General features: G+C 41.6%; 2 protein-coding genes and 1 long non-coding RNA gene across 3 annotated transcripts in view; all 3 read left to right on the top strand.

Annotated features, from left to right (window-relative positions):
• The window catches only part of LOC127142562 (uncharacterized), a 30,054-nt gene extending 28,264 nt beyond the window's left edge, over window positions 1-1,790 (top strand). The window contains exons 4-5 of the long non-coding RNA XR_007813403.1: window positions 625-966; window positions 1,558-1,790. This is a non-coding gene — a long non-coding RNA (uncharacterized LOC127142562). The remainder of the gene's footprint in view (window positions 1-624; window positions 967-1,557) is intronic.
• A 3,106-nt stretch (window positions 1,791-4,896) lies between these two features.
• alx3 (ALX homeobox 3) lies at window positions 4,897-10,722 on the top strand. The gene is given in 5 exon segments (XM_018666041.2): window positions 4,897-5,064; window positions 5,066-5,315; window positions 9,229-9,503; window positions 9,631-9,756; window positions 9,982-10,722. Coding segments are annotated over 5 exon segments (1,134 nt in total). The 5' UTR covers window positions 4,897-4,935; the 3' UTR covers window positions 10,336-10,722.
• A 3,004-nt stretch (window positions 10,723-13,726) lies between these two features.
• rbm15 (RNA binding motif protein 15) lies at window positions 13,727-21,923 on the top strand. Its single transcript, XM_018666092.2, has one exon. It carries the CDS (start codon window positions 13,894-13,896, stop codon window positions 16,444-16,446), a length of 2,553 nt encoding a protein of 850 aa, XP_018521608.1. The 5' UTR covers window positions 13,727-13,893; the 3' UTR covers window positions 16,447-21,923.
• Window positions 21,924-21,965: the final 42 nt, after the last annotated feature.

The following is a 21,965-nucleotide window of genomic DNA, read 5'->3' on the forward strand; positions in this document are numbered from 1 at the left end:
ATAAATCAAACAGCTAAAAAGACAAAGGTGCTTGAGGAGGATTTTCCAGGGCCTGGCAAATCAGATATTGTTCTTATTAATGGCCAATAACTGATCTATAAATTCACTGTTAGAGAATTATATATTTACAAGCAATAGAGCCATTCATTACAGCTTATGAACACTTTATCAATAGTGCCTTATCAGAGAGAGCGGCACCCGTAGTTCTGTCTTGGATTTTAACTTAGTGCTCCCAATTTCTGAAACTACAGTAAGAGAGCAACACGTAACATGTGTTGCAGTGGCAAATCTTTTATGATAAATCAACCATAGAAGAACTATTTCCAAATTTTGATTAACAAAAGCTGCAGGACATGTCATTGTTAGTTTGTCTACACTGTCAAACATGAAGGTCTTTTGGTTTGAAGATCACTGGGGGGTTAATTGAGCTGCTTAATATGTCACAATCTTTCCAGCAGTGAAAATAATGGAAAAAAAAACTTTCTTCAGTGTTTTATGCTCTTGCAAAGCTGTGTGGAAAATAATATTTTCATAGAACAAAATTCTCACCAAAACAATACCATCAGCCATTTCTTTTTTTGTAACATTTGTCAATATACACTTGTCTTTGTCCCTTTGTTTCAGATAGCGATGTACCCAGCTCATCTCTTGTGTGTTGTGGCTGTGGATCCGGACTTGTTGCTAACACTCACTGGGCTCCAGTGTGCTCCATGACGCCTCATGAGAGGTCAGACAGAGGACAGCAACACCACTTCCCAATTCCCTTCCCTCAGCCCCCTTTCACTACAGCAGACCAGCTTATACTTCCCAGAATGCACCTCTCCAGCCAGCTGACCCCGGGGTCGGCAGCTGTCAATCACCTCCTCAGCTGGCTCTGCAGCTTCTGGACACAGAGTTGGAGGATGTGAGAGAGGCCTCTGAGAGGAACCCTGGCTCTGCATATGGGATCATCTCTGTGCATTCATGGTGGGTAATTAAATTAGCCATCCTTCTCCTATTCTAATGCAAACCTCAGGTTGAATCGCCACCCTGTACGTGAGAGGAAAGGCCTCAGGCGGTGATAGTCAGACAAAGACAGCCAGCTTATATGAAGTAAAGAGTTGTACTTCATTCAAGCTGGCGGTGTGTGTTGGTGTTCATCTGGCAAGTCGATCTTAATAACTTCTCCATCTACATGCTGTTTGGGGATCACGCAGGTCGTCACTGGGAAAGGTCAGGTCTTTGTTTACTCTCTACCTACATAATAGACATCATTCACTATCAGTAAATTATCATTTCAACTCTGATTAATGAACACTAGTGTCAGACTGCTTAATTAATTTGATTACAGTTGTGCCTGTGTACACACACGCAAACCTGTGTTTGTGACATTAAATTGTGAGTGTAGAAGAGAGAGAATGTAAGGTGTAACAGAGTGTGACAAAAGCCCCACAGATTGACAGCCAGACAGAGAGGATGTAGTGGAGGGAGGAGTGGAAGTGGCTCTTTAGCCCTAAGGGCCGCAGGGGTGCGCGGTGAGAGTGCAGGGTCACCTTTATCCATGCTGTCTGTGCCCAGAGCCAGGAGGCGGCGAGGGGGAGACCTGGGACTCCCAACAGGCTGAACTGATTTCCTGTGCAGGGTCATGCCCAGGACAGGCTCGGAGGACAAGGGTTTAGGACCGCAGGGAGCAGAGAGCAGAGCTGGTCATGGTATGGACGGCAAGTTCATGCTATTTTCTGCCATTTCCCTGCTCTTAGCTGCCACTTCTTTCCCTGCGAGCGGGTGAAGATAAAATGCACACATCTCTTGCTGAGGTAGGATTTAGCCATAATTCCACACAATGTGCTTATTTTTTATAAAGGACAAGTGCTTTGTTTTGCTTGATGTGGCAGATGTTTCAATGTCTATTTTATCCTAAAAGTTGGACCTTTCAGCATGAATGATTGCCCCCCCCCCCCCCCCTCAAGAATAATTAAGCAAGCCACAGCATACACATGTCCACACATAGGAGACTCTGATTCCTCAGCAAATAACATACTCATAATCCTCTACATCTCATGCTCTCTTGATGCAATATTCATATAAACACTGTTACCTGCGGCGGCTCCGAGATCATAGCGCAGACGTTCTTCCTCTTGCCCACATTTCTGGAATGCATTTACTCAGCTGGGTTCGTGAATTCAAGAGTGCTCTGCTGCCTCGGGCTACAGAGGACATGCTTGACACGAGATTTGAGGAACATATCCGTGCCCCCCACCCCCACCCCGCCGTCCCTGTGTGTACATCTTAGAACGTATACGCTCCCCTCTAACAAAATTATGAGGTTTTTAATGGTGGTCAGACAGACAGTTTGATAAATGCTGGCAACTACACCTAAACTGAAGTTTACTGGGATGAATACACTCTGAGTGTGGGAGGGTAAAAGGTGGCACTGTGGTTGTGATTAACATGACAGCGCTGCCTTTTTTAGCCTCTACGCTCTACTGACCCAAACATGTTAATCTAAGTCATGTTACACATAAATGTCATTAGGCCTTATATCTGAGGTCACTAATCATTTTAAACTTAAAGGAGCTCTTCCTTTCCATGCAAGCAGCCATGTCTTTACAATTTGTGTCCAGATGAAGACTGGAATTTTCATTTTGTTCATGACTGCACTTTTATGAGTCTCTTGGTAAAGGCAGGAATGTAGTTTAAGCATATTATCTACACATTGGAGCATGAAGAAGGTTGTCATTAGAATTAAAAATTGTTTCCTGTTGCTTAATGAGTATGATTAAACTTCAGAAAAGCGATTCGAGTAAGAATTTGAGCTCACTTGGAGCCATCATTCACATGCCATGTCAGCTCCGTATTTCTTGTTGCACAGCCTTTTTTCCTACACTTGGATCTGTAACATGTAGTGTGGACACTTTGATATTTCAGAGCTCAAAATGGAATCAAATGGGGCTTATGAGGCCTCTCAGCCCAAATGGACCTTATGTTTACACACTTGTCCATCAGCTGAGTGGCGCGCGGCCTCAGGTATCCAGAAAGATGGTGAGATGTCCCCAAAACCGACGGTACCGTGTCTGAACCTGGTAAGTGCACTGTGTTTAGACGAGGTTTGTCTAGATCGGAGATAACATGTCAGTATCAAAAGCCTTTTATCTTACTGCTGAGTCGGAGTCGTTCTGAGGATAGTCAGTTTTCATCTGCGTGGTAGAAATGAATAACATATCTTGTGCCATAGACAAAGCACACTCTTTCTGCTTTTATTTAAGATATTGTTATTGTTTTTATATTCAAAGACTTTTTAAAACAAATGTCAAGTGATTTCAGGTTTTAAAAAACCCCATAAAAATCTATATTGCATTAATTAAAACTGTATTTTACTGCAAGCAGGAAAATGTTATGACTCTCATAACTATTGTTTTGCTCTCTCCATCATTTCTGAGAGACATTCAGCATTATTTAGTACAACCACAGGGAATCAGCCCATAGTTTAGAGCTCAACGACAAGGAAATGGTGAAGTGCAGCTGCTGTAATAGTCAAGCAGACACATCGATAATGTACAGTAACAAAATGAGCAGCTATTATCCATGTCATCTCTTTGATCTCTGTATTAGTAATAACCTATCTCGGCCTGACATTGGTTTCCTGGCATGTTGCAGTGTTCTCGACATAACATGAGAGAATAATTATTTTTGTTTAAATTAATAACTGACTCTAAGATTTCTTATAATTGCTTATTATTTAAATAGTAGCTTCCTCTCACTTGAGCGCTAGATCGCTCGGTTAAATCAGATATAGGCCTGTTACATATCGTTAAAAATTTCGATAAATGCCGCCGCATTTTCAACGAAAATGATTATCTTTAGTCTGCATCTATTCAAAAACAAAAGCGATCGAAAATTATATGGCAGCAAATGATCTCAGTTAATGTCCATGTTTTGTTTATATAAATTTAAATATTTAATTATGCTGTTTGCGTATCAATTTGTTCCTAATTTATCATCCAAATGTTTTTGACCTCGGCAGTTTTTTTAGCTGATTTCCCGTGCAAAGAATTAAATTACAACCTTTTTATGAGTCATTTTTATGGCTAAAAAACTGTGTTACACAACACTGAATTGGTCAATTTTGATGTGACATGTAGGCAATTAATGTCCTTATGGTTTAGCTGCAAAGGACCAATTTCTAACAATGTATCACTCCGCAGTAAAACAATACATCGAAATCTGACGCGAAAGATACATACATGAGCTAGAATGGGTGGAGCACTTCATTGTGCATGCAGAAATGTTTCGTAGCTTAAATGAAAAGGAAGAAACTCTCAGTATGTCAACGTATATAAAAATATATCAAGTATATAAAAAGAAAACATTTAGGTCTGTTCCTTATGCCGGACCGAAATTAAATGAAATAAAGCAAAATGAGATAAAATTGCTACATGAAAAAAAAAAAATCAAAATAAACAAATAACTGGCTGTGTCATCATGGCCCTCAGTAAAAAAAAAAAAAGGGGGTTTTATTCGGTTATTTTTCAGTGTGTAAACTGTTGCGTGTGTCTGCTTCTCCTGTCCTGCTTGATTTGGTGATTAGGTCCATAACAATATATGAAATAGGAATTAAATGGTTAATTGGAGGGACAGAAACCACACGTGATTGAATTTTTGGCGGATTATATCAGACTGCTGGATGCTGTAACACACACCCCACCACACACACACACGCGCGCACGTTCACGCTCTCTCTCTCTGTCTCTCCCTCTGCCTCTCTCTCTCTTCCTCACACACGCACGCACGCACACACACACTGCAACTCCGGTTTCACGGGTCTTTGTTTCTGATCTGTTAAATCCCACCCACTTGACATGAACACAGAAGAAGAAAAAAAAAAACCTCTCACTCAGGCGCCCACACCATCAGCGCCCAGTCGCTGTTGTCTATCCTGCCTGCTGGACCCGTAAGATGGAGACAGAGAGTTGTTTGCCTTTCTCTTCGCAGACCAGCAGGAGGACGCCAGAAAACTCCCCGGGACTGGAGCACGGCGGCTCCGGCGGCTCCTTTCTCCCTTGCGATGAGCTGCAGAAACCCTCAGCACCTTCCTCCTCCTCCACCTCCTCCTCCACCTCCTGCTCTCCCTCACCGCCTCAGCCTGCGCGGGGATCTGTACGCCGCCGCCATGGGGAGGTTTGGTGATGCTGCGGCGGACTTTACGCACGGCGCTGCCTCGGCGAACCCGACCGCCTCACCGTCCAAACACAGCAAGTTCTTGGACAGTATAAACCAGGATCAGAAGGGGACAGCAATAAGCGGCAAGCCGGCGTTTTATGAAAACAACTCGGAAGGTAAGTTAGAGAGAATTTAAATTTAAATTTATTTAAAAATTAAAAACTGTCAAATACATGAAATTAAGAGCAACAACAAAATATTTACAACTACAGCGGCCAGTAATGATGAGATTTTCTTGTTTTTATATTTGTCTGAACTATATTTGTCTTTACTGATAACAACGCAATTGCTGACAATACCCCGTGGATTTTAATGAAAGATATACTTTAGAAGCATTTAAAAAATAAGTATTTCATGCCTAAATTTCTTTAGTTCTGAAGACAATCCTTACATTAGCATTTTCTTTTGTGATTTTGACGTTTCAAAAAATAAAATCATGTCTCATCCTGCTCAAGATAAGCGGGTGTAAAAAAAATGAATGCATGAATGGAGGGAAAAAATGATTAATGAAGATTAAACTTTATCCTTATTAGATCTTGTAAGAAATTAAATTATAAAAATCCAGTGGATAATATTTCAAATCATTAACAATGAACAACTTTATTAAAAAAAAAAAACAGTTTGCAGGCTCTGTAAATGTGTCATTTCAGCTAATAATTACACACAAGTGTTAGATGATTTTTACTGGCGATACAAAGGAAGGTATGGTTGTGATAAAAATGTCAACAAGTTTTTTTCACTCGACAGTCCTTGATGTAAAGGGAGAGAGGTTAAAGGTCAGCCTTGCAGCAAGTTGGGTGTGTCATTAGGCTACTAGTCAACTATCAGCTTTTCAGGCGGACATTCAGCTCTACATAGTGTATATTAGGCGCTCTCTTTCAGTTGCTATGTATTCATGTCATATGCAGGATTTTGATATATAAAAACACAGGAAATTAGTTTGAATTTTTCAAACAGGCGTTTGTTCCAGATGTAATGGCCTGCAAATGTCCATCTTGGGAAGAAAAGTAACAACTGTATATGTTGAACTGGAGCCTGAAGAAATTATGTGGTCTCTCACTTTATTTATTGGTGTTGATGATTCTGCAAAGCAACAGAGGATATGAGTGCTGATAAGGTCTTTGTGATATCTGTGTCCAGAATAATATACAACAGCTTGATTCATGTTTCTGCCAAAGAAAGCCACTGAGACTTTTTTTTTCCACAATTAGTTATGATAACGATATCGACTGTCCTGTTTCAAGGAGGACTTTTATTACTTTTCTTTCAAATTCAGTTTGAATAAGAGAGGGCATGTTTAGTTTCTCGTTTCCTGTCTGTCTCAGGTACATACTCTATGCAACGGCACACGCACACAAACACACAAGCTTGTGCACTAATAATTATTGGGTGTCAATTTAATTTATTTTGTGATATTACTGAAAGTGAGTAGGGTTTTGCATGTAGGTGCAGAGTGGAAACGGTGTGTATGTGTGTTTATCTCTGTCCACACCACTCTTCATTTGTGTGTCTTTGAGTTTGGGCTCGTATGCCTTCAAAGGCACAGACACGTCTTCCTGTTTTGTCTATGGTGGAAGGAAAGTTTGGTGATGGTGGGACAGGCCAACACATCAAAAACCCTTCAACCATTTTCACACCATGAAGTTTTATTTTAGTTAGCAGTGTTGTTTTTTTGAAACCCATTCTCGCAGTTGTAATAGAGTTAACAAAATTTAATCAATGGGTGATTTTCATAAAACTACTTCACAAGGAATCGCTAGATTTTTAGGATTTTTATTTTTTCTGACTAAATGGCTCAAAGGTTTCTCGCTATTTTTTACAAATTAAGGAGGGCTAGTATGTAAAACATAATAACCTCTTTTTAGCTTTTACACATTGAGGAGATTTGAAGTTGTTATTATATTTATTAAATGTATTATTTTTTTTTACACTATATTTGCTTTATTGCTAAATTCTGGTTTATATATATGATGTTCCCAATGGGAGATTTGTCTCTAAACATATGGTATAGCCACCATGATATATCCCAGACAACATGTATCCGTGGGTGCAATAATTTTCTTACCTTATTCATATTTTCTGATATAGAAATACATTATACATAAAATGCATTTTATTTCTCATTAAAATATTAAATAAAATACTCCCTCACTATTTAAACCATTTTGTTACCTCAGCAGCATAAAAAAGATTTCAAACTTAAATCCCCTGTAAAAGGCTGAGGGCGCTTCATTTTTAATTATCTACGTTTTTACTATTCCTCTGTTATAATAACTATAGCAGATGAAATTAAAACCAGTCAATGTTGTATATCCATTAATGAAACAAAATGAAATGTGTTTTAAAGACTGAGGCGGTGTTTTGCACAGATTAAAAACATTAATGTATGGAACAAGAGGCCTAAGAGAGAAGCAGCTTACGTTTTTTTGCCGTGACTGTTTCTGTGTATAAGAACAGATCCCCATGCTCACAGCATGATGTTCCTACCCTTTACATTTAGAATTTATCCTCTATTTGCCTTTACTTGCATTTCACATAGCTCTCCAATTACAGTGGATTGGAGGCAGAGCAGATGTGGGTGCCTGACAGGGTAAAAGCTATACTACGTCCTGCGGCCCCAGTTTGCAATCTTGACGGGGAATATTTTCAGCATGAACTGTGGTGTGAGGTTGGATCTAATGGACACGAGGAAATTAATGTTGCAATGAAAAGTGCTCTCTGTTGGGCCCCATATTGAATTAGGAGAATAGCAGAGTAGTGTCTGAGCTGCCCCCAGTGAGTGAGTGCCTGCAGAGAGATGGAGAGTGATTTTGTTTTGGAGCTCAGGGTTAAACTTAATGAACATGGACAACAACATCCAAACACTGCAGGAGGGAACAGCTCTTTCCATGGTCTGTTAACAGGAAGGAAAATAAGGCTTTCAGATTTCCTTTTACTGCTAAATGTAAAGGTCAGAATGTATATTATTAATTCAAGCAATCATGTGCTTTATCTTATATAAATTTGTCGTAAATTTCAGGGCTGTATCCTAGTTGTCTTATTCTTAATGTGGATGTTTTGACATGGGCATTACAATAAGTTTCCCATAGAATAAATTGACATCTGTTTGGAATGTGACCCTAAAACTTTCTTTTCAGTAATTTCCAAATGAAATCAAATCTTGTTTTTTACTTATTACCTTGTGGGTTTAATTCAAGCCAACTCACTGAGAGTTCACTGCCTAAATATGGTTTGTCTGGGCTAATCTAATAAAAACACTGTTTGGCTGAATTAGTGTTGTGTGTGTTGATTTTCTCAGGCGTCTCACAGCTCAGCCTCTTTTGGCAGCTTTTGTTTGGGAAATAAATTGAGAAGCATAAAAAATAAGCATTAGATTAATGGTTTTTCAGCGATACCTCACGAACAAAATGTTTGATGTGATATTCTAATTTGATTTTATAACAATGTGTAAAACCGTGTAAAGTTACAATTTATTGGTCTTGACCACTGTGTGCCAGAACCATATCTAGGTGAAAGTGTGCTGGTTGAAAAAAAGGACTTTAGATAATTGCTCTGGCAGTGAAAAGGGGAGTTGTTGATCATTCAGTTGTTTGCAGCAGTGCCTGACATGCAAAGACATTTGATTCCAAGCACTGGCTCATTCTGTATAAACATTGTATGCTCATATTCATAGGGGTGTCTTCTGGATGCTCATATATATATATATATATATATATATATATATATATATATATATATATACACACACACACACACACACAATTTTCACAAAATATTTGACAGAGGATCAGATTGTAATGATGTCAAAATTTTATTGGAGTTGATTGATGTATAAAATTAATTAATTAAAATCAACACCCTAAATATAACCAAGAAAAGTATGTTAAAGACAACCTAACAGCAGTCTAAATCCATCAAACAATAAATTGATGCTGATTAATTGACAGGAAAAACTGCTAGTGGTTGCTACATTTGTGTTGTATACGTATATGTAACTGTCTGCCTTTCAATGTGCCCTGCTTGCCTCAGTCAGAGAGAAAGGAGCTCCAAAAACCATGGGCTATCCTGGGATTGGCACAGACTGTTGTGGCAAGCTGAAAGAGCCGGTTGGTGGCTTGCAGGGGGACTCTATCGCTGACTCAATCGACTTATCGGGCAAGAACAAGAAGCGTCGCAATCGCACCACTTTCAGCACGTTTCAGCTGGAGGAGCTGGAGAAAGTGTTTCAGAAGACTCACTACCCTGACGTGTATGCCCGGGAACAGCTGGCGCTGAGGACCGAGCTCACCGAGGCGCGGGTTCAGGTGTGTGTTAGGGCATCTACTTCATATTTTACACCTTCTCATTTTGTAAGTACAAGCAGAGGAGAGTTTGTTGCCTGAGTAAGACCTGTGAAAATTTCCTGTTATACTATATCCTTGTATTTGATAGGTTTGGTTCCAGAATCGTAGAGCCAAGTGGAGGAAACGGGAACGCTATGGGAAGATCCAGGAGGTCCGCAACCACTTTGCTGCTACATATGATATCTCTCTTCTCCCTCGCCATGATACATACCAGGTAGGCCGCTGAGGATCTCACATGACATACATGTTGTAGTGGTAGAAGTACATTATTGATCCTGCTGTGAGAATGAGAGCCGTTACAAAACTGAACATGCTCAATCTGACCTTTGCTGATGCTGTATTTTGAGTTGGTGTTCATAGTAAACTATGAAGCATTTTCATGCTCATTTCATCTAATTCCAAATGTGTCTTATCCCAAACCCCAAACCCCACCCCCCAGATGCAGGGAAACCTGTGGCCAGGGGCGGCCTCAGGAGGAGGCGGTGGTTCAGGTGCCGGTTGCGTTCTAGGAGCTGATTCCATCCCCTCGTCCTGCATGAGTCCGTACCCTCATCCCCACAGCAACCTGCAGGGCTTCATGGGCATGCCGGCATCCCCCAGCCATCCACACCACCACCACCACCACCCGTCTCACCATCCGGGCATCAACGGCCTCTACTCGCTCCACAGCTTCCCTGGAGGCCTCGGATCCCCTTCCATCGAGGGTCCTGAGACCGAATACAAGCCAACGGGCCTGGTGGCGTTGCGGATGAAAGCCAAAGAGCCGGGCAGCATCCTCTCCTGGCCTACATGACCACGACAGTGCCAGCTCCCCATTATGCACTGACTGAGCCAACGCATATTACATTCATGACCCATGCACAGTCCCAGATGTACACACCCACCTCAGCATATGACTCAAATATTTCCTCTTTAACATTTATGTAAGCTAACTTGGAGACGTATTCAAGAGATCATGGAGTGGGAATTTCATGAACATTGAGGGCAACATGAGCTGCCTGCACGAAACCCAACATATTAATAGGAACTCTTCTTGTTTCCAGTTTGATATCACAATGCTGAGACCAAAGAGGAAAAATTATTTAAGCATGTAAAAAATTTAATTATCATATTAATCTTTGTTTTATGTCTGTTGTGCTTTATAGTGTGACCAGTAATAAAGGCCTCCATGTAAATCATCTGTCTTATTCAGCAGGAAAGTATTTTTGAGAAAAGAGGTTAAGAAAATGGAACAATAACAATCTCAGCCGGAATTATTTTAGCCTTGACATGACTCTTTTAGAAAACGATAACCGAGAGAGCTAACCAAAAGTCTGTGTCACATTTTTAACTGGGAATGTGGTTGTGAGGCAAAAATGCTTCACAGACTGTGGTTGCCATAAACACAAAGATTTCTGCTGTGCAGGAAGTGAGGTTCTTTGTGTTCGGGAGGTGCACAGAGAGACCGTACATGTGCAGCCCACTTGGCTTGACTTCAAGAAGCCTTCAGGTTGCACCTCATGTATCAGGAGCAAGTGGCAGGTTCATTAATGAAAAGCTAACTGAGCGACCACACTTCACTATTGATGATAAAGTAGAGAGCCTCCCACAGACGGCTGGCTTCATGTCGAGGCAGGCATTTCTCATTCACATCTGGTATCAGTGGTAAACCCGACCAAGTGAGTAATGAGTTAGAGTTTAATAGAAGAAATTGGGGTTACCATGGCCCAGAGCGTATTTTGTTTAGTAGGCCTAATATCATTCACTGAGGCCAGGTCATCTGCTTTCCTTTATAAATACTTATGTATTTGTGTGCTGTCTTTAAAGAGAAATATGACATTTCTGTGCCATACTTAGTCTCACATGTATTCTGAATGCATTCCTAATAATTATTTTCAGGAAATCTCCTTGTTGTGATTTACCCCAAACAATTTACTTTATTGTCAAGGAAACACTGAATTGCATGGTACCATCCCATCTGGTGTAAATTACTAAATACCAACATATTCATGTCAGATGTGCACACATTTCAATCCGTGTGAGATTGAGAATGCAACTTGAATTGAGAAAAAAGAGTTCCACTGGTGGACAAAGCTCTCCCAAGCTCCACTTACTCCCCAGGAGTGTACATGGCTTACGGGGGAATATATTGGCTCTCCTTTCCCTTTGCTTGCTTCACCATCATGACAGCCATGCTGGGGCGGATTAGCTGCCATTCCCTTAGTCTGTGTCGGGGTTTTGTGTGAGCCACTAACATGTGGTTCCAATAGAAGAATGCACAAACCCATCAGAAACACTTTCCACACCCACAGCTTCAAATTCCAGCCAGGCCCTGGGAGACGGCAGCCCTTACTGCAGTTACATAGTCCCCCTGATTAAATCCCAGATTAAGTGGAGAAGATAAGAAGACCTGTCAGTAGGGATAAGGGATTGAGGAGATGGCCATCTTTAGCAAAACTAAAGAAATAGCAGATGGTGGATCAGTGCTCAATTTTTATATTTATTTTTAGATAGGGAGTAGGTTAATCAAATCTATCTGTATGTAAACAAAAGAGGAAACTCTGCAGCTCAGTGAATTTGATATGTTAACTTTTGAACACTTCAGGACAGTTGTAATAGAGTACTTCATAGTATTAAAATTGCAGTGTGGTTTATTCAACTCAAAAAAGAAGCAAAACTAATGACCTCATCTTGCAATAGGGGGTTATAAGTTTTTATTAAGTTGTCATTGAAATTATAGTGGTGTGCAGCTTTGATCTGCATTGACTCTGTATATCAGGCTACAAAGGCCCTGTGTGATTTGTCAGAAATAAATGAAAACTGTTGAGTTAAGACAGCACAATGCTGGGGGCAGTTATTAACTAAGCATCACTCTGTGTGTCAGGGTCACTGGGTGAAGACTGTCACTAGAGCCTGGAAATTACTATACCCTCAGCCTCATTAATGGACTAAAAATATGATTTAATGCTCATTAAAATCGGTAAAGCTGCCTGCTGGCCACTGTTCTGACTTTGATCTTGACAAGATTTATCTTAGCCTTGAAGTGCAGCTATTGTGACCCAACAGATCCTTGTATTTGAAGTAGTTGAACAGCACTAATGTGTCCCACTAAGATAAACAATGTGGAAGCTCAGTGTGGCCAGCAAAGCCAAACAGTGGAGTGAGGCAAGTTCAGCACAGTCTGTCATGAAGTATTTGGCTGCTTCCAGGCGGTTATCAGTGCAACTTCATTTAGCAGTTCATCATCTACAGAAAAAAGACCCTTAGGATTGAGTCCAACGCTGAGTTGGCTGTTTGCATTTTACTGTACAGTGTGCACATAATGTTTTTACAAATATCAAGAAGTGCAAAAGGTGGTTGATGGAAACAGAAACGTCAGCAAATTGTTATTTTATTTTAGCTTCATTCAAGCTAGAGGTTGACTTGGAAAACAGGAAGAAAATAACTCCAGTAAAAACCAAATTCTGCATCAGTGGGTTGTTGTCCAAAAAGGAAACTCATTAAAGCGCATTAACAAATATAGTGGCCAAAAAACTGTCAAATTAACCTCGATTATTTTACTAGGCTTTTAATTACTTATTTAAAGGGTGTTATTTGCGTTGTTTTTATCTTTACAAAAGTTCAGCAATTGTGACTGAATATGGGCTACAGTAAAGAAGAAATATTATAATAAGTTTATTAGCAGCGTACGTTGTTCACATACCCAGAGAGAAAGGCCTTGTGGATATCCAAGGTCATTTCTAAGGATTAGTTAGAGGCTTATGAGCTACTGTACCTCTTGAGCTACTGTTCAAATACTGCCACCTTGTGGTATTAGGTCGACGTGTTATTACGATGAGCGGGTTTCTCTGTCCCTCTCCACACCATCACTCTGTTTCCCCTCCTTTAAAACTCTAGATTAATTTTATTATCGCTGGTCATGACTCTGGTCATTTCACATGTTTAGTCCATCATTATAAAGCCATTTGTCTGGAGATGGACAAACTTAACAGATCACAGTTGATGCATCCACATACCTCTCAGCTAAATCGTAAATCTCTGAATGAATACTGTATTTTGTATCGTATGTCAGCTATTTTGTCCACCTCCTTTACTTAATAACAGTATGTGGAAAACATGTAAGTAAACGTTTTATTCAAACGTCTCAGTGGATAATTGACATGCACTTTAAAGTTTTCCACCCACTTTTCAACCAATCAGGACGAAGGGGCGGGCTTTCACGCTAATCTTTACAAAATGGCGACTGTTGTTGTTTTGCCGCAGGGTCAGTGAATAAATCCGCTTTTCATTTCATTAAATTTCTGCACTAATTTGCAGAAATAGCACCAGGAAAAACCCAGGCGCCCCAAGGGTCGGCTCCGTGTGGACTGAAATGAAAGGTAAAGAGCGGTCGCCGATTAAAAAACGCTCCCGGGCCTTGGACGATATTCGAGACAGGGGAGGATGCCACCCGACCAGCAAGAAAATGGGGGCTCTCTCCGTTTCCAGTGGGAGTAATAATGGAAATAGCTCGACCAAAAGCGACGGCGGCTCGACGCGACGGAGTCTACTTGGTGAAAAAAGAGACAGAGATTTCGACAGCCATAGTCGAACTGGAAATAATCACAGTTGTCAGTCCGCTGCTGCTAGCTCCGTCGGTAAAAACCACAATCTGAGCCTGACGCTGGATTTAGCCTCACCGAGGACCACTTCACGGGGGGAGCAGCGGGTCCAGCCGCCCAGCGCCGAGAGTGAGTACAAAACCCTCAAAATAAGCGATCTCGGCACCCAGCTGAGCGACGAAGACATAGAGGACGGACTCTTTCATGAATTCAAAAAATTCGGGGATGTGAGCGTTAAGATAAGCCGTAGCAACGACGAGCGGATAGCGTTTGTGAATTTCAGGAAGCCGGAGGACGCCAGAGCTGCTAAACACGCCAGGGGACGGTTGGTGCTGTACGACCGGCCGCTTAAAATTGAGGCGGTGTACATAAACAGGAGGAGAAGCCGCTCCCCTGTGGAGAGAGACTTGTATGGTGCGGCTCAAAGCCATAGACATTTGCAGAGACCCCTCTCGCCCACGGGGCTTGGATACAGAGACTACCGGCTGCAGCAGCTGGCCCTGGGACGGCTCCCCCCTCCCCCGCCGCCACCTTTGCCTAGAGAACTGGAGCGGGACAGGGAGTTTGCCCTGTTTGAAGCCAGGGCACGTCCAGCTTTCATCGCAGAGCGGGCAGCATTTCGCGAGGAGGATTTTATATCCCCAGAAGATGACCAAAGAGCCAATAGGACGTTGTTTTTAGGCAACCTGGACATAACTGTTACGGAGGCCGACCTGAGGAGAGCCTTTGACAGGTTTGGGGTCATTACAGAAGTGGACATTAAAAGACCTACACGGGGACAAACAAGCACGTATGGATTTCTGAAATTTGAGAACCTTGACATGGCTCACCGTGCCAAGCTTAGCATGTCTGGCAAAATAGTGGGCCGCAACCCCATAAAGATAGGCTATGGGAAGGCAACTCCCACCACGCGCCTGTGGGTGGGTGGACTTGGACCCTGGGTTCCTTTAGCTGCCCTCGCAAGAGAGTTTGATCGCTTTGGCACTATAAGGACCATAGACTACAGAAAGGGGGATACATGGGCCTACATTCAGTATGAAAGTTTGGATGCTGCACAGGCAGCATGCACACACATGAGGGGCTTCCCACTGGGAGGTCCAGAGAGAAGACTTAGAGTGGACTTTGCAGACACTGAGCATCGTTACCAGCAGCAGTTCCTGCAGCCTCTTCCAATTCCACCGTTTGACATGGTGGCGGAGTCATTTGTCCACCGTGCCACACCTGAACCGCTGAGGGTCAGGGAACGGACTCCACCGCCACTTCACTTCAGGGAGAGAGAACTCTTTCCTGGAACCGAGTGGCCCAACCCAGCTATTCGTGAACGGGTACGTGCCTCACCCTTTGAGTCTCTGGAGCACTTGGAACGTGAGCGGCGGGCACGAGAGCCCTGGTCTTTGGAGCGAGAGCTGCAGGGGCGAGAACCTGTACGCAAGCGGCGTGTAATGGAGGACGGACGACATATAGAACACTCCCCTGACAGCACTGAGAGGACAGTTAGGCGTAGGCGTGCTTCTCCAGATGGCAGTCCTGGAGGTAGCAGCAGAGATGGAGGTCGCTTCAGTGACTCAGAGCGCCCTATGCGGGGCGAGAGACCCTCCCCAGCACGAGAACGCCACAGTAGCTTGGAAAGAGGCGGGGTTGAACGGAGACTCAAAAGCCAGAGTCTCTCTGACAAGGGACCTTCAAGCAGTGGTGTTTCAGCACTTGGAGAACGTAAGCGTAAACCAGGCGACGGTGGCAAAGGGCTGGCCAAGAGAGAACGCTCGGAGAGCAGCTCCAAGGGAGGCCAGCTGTCCAAGCCGGACGGCACCAGACTCAGTTTGGCCTGGCACGGTATGCTGTTGCTGAAGAACAGCAACTTCCCAGCCAACATGCACCTTCTGGAGGGCGACCACACTGTAGCCAGCGACCTACTTGTTGACGGCACAACAGGGAGGCAGGTGAGCGAGCTAAAGATCACCCAGCGTCTCCGACTGGACCAGCCCAAGCTTGACGAGGTGTCCCGGCGCATCAAGGTGGCGGGTCCCGATGGCTACGCCATCCTGCTGGCAGTTCCTGGGACCACAGAGGATACATCTTCATCTGACCCTGCAGCCTCAACCCAGCGGCCACTTCGGAACCTGGTGTCCTACCTCAACCAAAAACAGGCAGCAGGAGTCATCAGCCTGCCCGTGGGAGGGAGCAGAGATAAAGACAACACAGGGGTTCTTCATGCTTTCCCTCCCTGTGATTTCTCCCAGCAGTTCCTGGATTCCTCTGCCAAAGCTCTGGCTAAAAGTGAAGAGGACTATCTGGTCATGATTGTGGTTCGTGGAGCATCTTAAAAAATCAGAACACACTAAGTTCAAGTCATGTAAAAAAAAAAAAATCTGCTGTATGTCAGTAACTATTGCATGCTGTGTGTTCTGCATTATGGGGTGCACTAGTATGGTTCTTGAGTGTTTGTATGTTGCCATGTAATCCACTAAAAGGACAAATATTGCCCTTCAACAAAACTAAAAGGGTGTGTGGTATTGAAATGATTTTTTGAAGGGTGTATGAATTGCTCACAGAGTCATAAACCTGCAGTAATTCATTCAGAATACCGTAAAACATCAGGAGCATTTGAGGAATAAATTTCAGTTTCATGTAGAAGTCAGAGAAAAAAATTTGGTTCATTTTCAGGTTTAAAAACTTAGCTATCCATATACACCAGAAGAAAAGGTAAAGAACATTTGGAAATATAAAGAGTGGACACAATAACACCTCCACTACAATAAGACCACAAACACTGATCTCACAAATTATTATTGCATTAAGTCCACATCTCCAAGAAACAGTGTTAACAAAAGCGGAAAACTACAAGCTAAACAAAGGTCGTGTTTGTTCCTGGGCTAGTATACTGTATTGCCTCAAATTGTACAGGTGTTGTTGTGTCTACCTCCTAAACAGGTATGTACATGATGGGAATCAGAAGACAACATTTTTCAAAGCTTTGAATTACAGTGCAATAATATTTCAACTATAATCACTTTTTGATGGATGGATACAAAGGTGAGCATGACAGTTATGAGTTTATGGGTTTCAGTAAAGGTGCAGTGAATGATTTGATACTGCAGTTGAAATGCTAATCTCTTCAGAGGAATAACCCTGTTACCATTTTGACGGTCAAAACATGTCGCACAGCTCTACTCTGGTGCACCGTGCTCCACTTACCAAAGGGGTTTTTGCTATCTTGCTCTCCATCAGGTAACCACCCTGATGGCAGCAAGATAGCTTGAAGAATGTGGTGAATGCAGAACAGTGTGCAGAGGAAGAGTTGTGCTATATGTTCTGCTTTAAACGGTCTTGTGTTGAAGCTCACACAGGAAAGTATTTTGAAGGTCAGCAGGTAAAAACTGTCTAAATGCAGCTCATATATTTCAGTTACCGTTGTCAGCTGTGTTTTTTAATTAAGGTTCATGGTTTGGATTTGAGTGTATTTTTATTGTGTTCCTCAGTATTGGAACACACAAATTTGCAAGATAGACAATGAACTCAGCGTGTGTGTCCAGTCCACTGGTAAATCTAAATTGTCATGTCAACTCTGTGGAATGCTGAATACTAACAGATGTGAGAGTTTTGCCCCTGGGAACAACCCATAACACAATATGCATAGCATAGTAAAGCAAATACTAACATGTTTCTCATATTTTTTACTTCATACTTTATTTTGTGCATCCCCACCTTTAGAAATGGTTGTGTAATGTGATCTCTGAAAAAAAAAAAAACTACAGTAGTAATGGATAAAAAGCTTAGAGAAGTTTGTGTTGATATTTGACAGTCTGTTTCATTTATTGCTCTGAAACCAGTAGGTCCTCCATGAATAATAATATTCAGTATGATTAAAATGTTGGTACAAAGTAACAAAAACCTGCTATTTGTCAGTAAGTAGGTCTGTGTAATTTTAAAGTTTTAGCAGCACCATAACCGTTAATGTTAATTTAAGTCTTAGAGTTCAAAATTTGATAGTATTTTACTCATGACTGCCAACATGTTCCAAAGGCCTACTTAACATATTTTCTTTTGCCATTGTATGTTTGTCATGCAATAGTAATCCACCCCGAATTATAATTTGCTGAGTTTGGTTTGATATGTATTGAAAACATTCTTACGTGGGAAAAGTTGTTATGTGTCAACATCACACCCACTGCAACGTTGGACTCCCGAGGAGACGAGTGCAGAGCTGAAAACCTCTGCAGAGAAGGCAACCTAGTGTTTGTGAGTCCTCACTGACGAGGCAACTTTTAAGTTGTGTAGTCCATCTGCACCTGTGATGACTTCTGTTTTAAATGGAAAATTGAGCAATGTACACTTTGATGTCATGGGAAAGGAAAATCCATAGAGCCCATGCGAAGCTGTTCACATACCTGAGAGTGCATTTGGGCACTAAATGTGACCGATTATCAATAAATTGTTCATTTGAAGGGAAACATGTTTCTTCGATGGAAGTGAATTGAAGAAACAAGCTGCCATGCCTTATTGTGTTTTCGAAGGAGTTGTCACTTGAAATCTTGTTTCTGCACACGAAAAGGGAGACGATTTGCAGTTTGTTTAGCCACCAGCGAAGAGAGACCCCTGTTTCGTGTGAGGATCGCTGTTTGCTTACAGGCCTGCTCTGAGCTCCTAAGTTGCCCATCATAAATTACTCCCTCCCTCATGATCCCCTATTATACCCTCAACTGTTCCTGTTGGCATGTGAACACCAGATCAGGATCGAGGAGCCTCCGCTTTCCTTGTTTACAGCCAGAGTCCAGTTTGCAGTGTGAAACAGTGGCAGATACAGACAGCGGTGCAGTTCGGGAGGCGAGGGCCCGGAGCAAACAGCAGCACATGCCAGTTTCCTGTTGTTTTCCCTGCTCGTTACGCTAAAGGTTTCATGTGCGTTGTTCCTGGTTCTGAGTAGGAGCTGAGGAAGTCCCATCATCTGCCGTCACACACTCCGCTCGGGAGATTGTGGGTGACACTGCTCTGAAATTTCCATAGCATCTACAGCTGTCTCACTGCAGAGGCCAAGCTGAACCGCTGGGCTGATTTGTCTTTATTATACTTTGCCCAGTTATGATTTGATTTGACTTAATGTTTGGCTCAGGGAAGAGGATTTGGCCCCAACCTCAGCTAGGAATATTGTTTGCCCCCATCTTTGTGCTCTCCTCTGATTGAACCCTCTCCGAGGAGATGAGTGAAGAAGTGTGTTTTGCTGTACTGAAGCTTTATTTCGTTGTCGTCTGAGGGTCTGCTGCAGCTTGGAAAAGAAACAAGAACAGGCCAGATTGTTTACCCTTTTTGACGTCGCTGGAAGGAATCCACACTGCGGACCCCGCCCCTCCCCTAAATTCTTCTAGGAGACCTTTTTAATTTGCCTATGTCCCTTTTATAAGTTTACACAGGAAAAGAGTGTTCTCCATTTCCTCCTGCCATCCATTTTAGTCATATTAGTGTGAAAAATGCTGTGTTCTGTGCTGAGAAGGACGCCCTTGCTTCACTAGAGAAACATTGCCATCTTGAGGACCATGGAGCGCCTGCTTTCCTCTCTCACAGTCAGCTACCTGATACATCACACTCATGCACACCAGACACCCAGGACAGAGCTGGTATCACTGTACGACTGGTGTACAGAACGGCGCGATGGTGAGTAAGAGATAAAGTGCTGCTTGCCAGGTCTGTATCGGTGGCTTAGGCAGCAGTGGTAAGTACAAAATGTCAGCACCACATGTTTTACAATAACAAATGCAAAATGGCACACACTGGTTTCAATCCAAAGTCATTACTGAGGTCATTTCTACTGATGGCAATTGGCACAAGTCCCAGACCCTGGTGTGAGGTAATAGAACCATTTACTGCGCACAATAACATATTGCATATAGTACTGTTTTGATCACCAGCTACATAAAATATGAAAGATGTAGTCCAACTGAACTCCTACATTTGATAATATACTCATGCAGAGGCCTTAGTTAAAATGATATTGTTCATGTACATTACAAAATTGCTGTTCTGTAAAAGGTTGAAGTGCTTAGAGAGAACAGACTAAATTTGGTGAATTTTTGCAGCAAGACTACTGCAGCAGTTGATTAGATGCATATATGGTTGTTTTTGCAGCTTCATTACAGATGCAAATGTAATTCCCACCTTTCACTTTGATGAAAATTTATTATGTCAGTGATGGGGAAAAAGCCTGAAACTAGAGGCAAGGTTAACATGATGTGGTCTGTGAGGAAATTGTGGTGTAGATTCACTTTTAAAGGCTTAATTGTTGCGCAACAAACAGCCTCAAACCAGTTTATTCTCTTTTAATACTCACAGTTATGTGGAACATCATTCGAAAGCCGCCCCTGGTCATAGATGATTATTGATCATTCTAAAAGAAACCTTTCTGATTATTTCTTGTTAAAGACTAAAGTTTTAGCATGGGAATTGTAATTTAAAGGACTTATGATAACAATAAAATGGCTTCAGGTATGAAATAGTTTTTTGGCCACAGATGGTTAATGAATTAGAGAACATTAATGTGAGATTTAAAGGAAGCCTACTCCAGGACCTTAAGTCACATGCCACCAGTTAGCAATCAAAATATACCCTGTGAAAATAAATGTAATCAATCTGTGGCCAATACTCAACTTTTTAATCTGGCAGCCGACACTTCAGTTATACCAGTGTATCTTGAACTCTGCTCCCAGTGTGTTCAAACTGTATAGTTATATGTGCTTTTTGTTATAGAGCCACAGTTGATGTTATTTGACTGAAGTTTGAGGAAACATACAATTAAATATTCACTTTAAATATCCTTATGAGGTTTGACACATCAAATGCTACTGGAGCATCCATATGCCTGGTAAGGTTTTTTGGAGTGTTTTGTGTAAAATCAGACATAATTTAATCTAATTTCTAATTAATCTAATTTAAGGAAAAAAGATAAGTACAGATAGAAAGAGATGAGAAACTGATATTAATATATGGATTTTGTCCTTATACACAGTGTTAAGGAAAAGAGGAAATTATCTATTAGTATTTGAAAGCTTACTTTACACAACCCATTTACATTGATCTTAATACAGACCACATCCTTACTACAGTAAAATATACTGATTGTAAAATGTCACCAGCTTTTAAATAACAAATATTACCTATAATTCCTTCTAAATAGAGTATAATTTTGTGCTAGTGTTAGTAAGATACTTAACTTTTCTTAAATTTAAACTGGTGCACAATATGGCATTGTACAACTTCCTCTGTTCAACACATCTCGTGTTGTAATATATTTGCTCATACATTACTGTGAAGAAGACAATTTGATTTTCTGGTAGACAGTTAGCCACAAATGTGTTAATTAAAATTTCACACTTGATCTATGTTTTCTGTGCTGACTGCAGTTCAGTGGGATATTGTCACAGTGCCAATCAACATTTACATTTCTCAAAACAAGTATTAATTTGCAATAACAAGCCCTTTTCCAGCTCCCACATTCAGAGCATTCAAACTGTTGTTAGTGAACATTTAACACTGTAAACTGCTGTCAAGATTTAAACATGTTTGCATGTCTCCTATGCAGAGCTCCACTGGCCAGCAGCTGGTACACTTTCCAGGCCACTGACAAACACACCATCAGGTCTCATCTCCTGTAAGTAACCTGTAAGTTTGCTTTGATTAACAATATTAAATGACAAAGTGTGAAATCATTTAAAGTGGATATTTTTAGAGAAATAATTGTAACAAGCCTTTGCTGGGTCTACTTTTGAACTAGTATGTCTAAATGATGTGTCAATAAAATGTGTTAAATTTATATCAGCTGGTGAGTGTTTTTTTTTTTTTTTTTTTTTTTTTT

The sequence above is a fragment of the Lates calcarifer genome, linkage group LG6, assembly GCF_001640805.2.
Source record: "Lates calcarifer isolate ASB-BC8 linkage group LG6, TLL_Latcal_v3, whole genome shotgun sequence".
Taxonomy (NCBI): domain Eukaryota; kingdom Metazoa; phylum Chordata; class Actinopteri; family Centropomidae; genus Lates; species Lates calcarifer.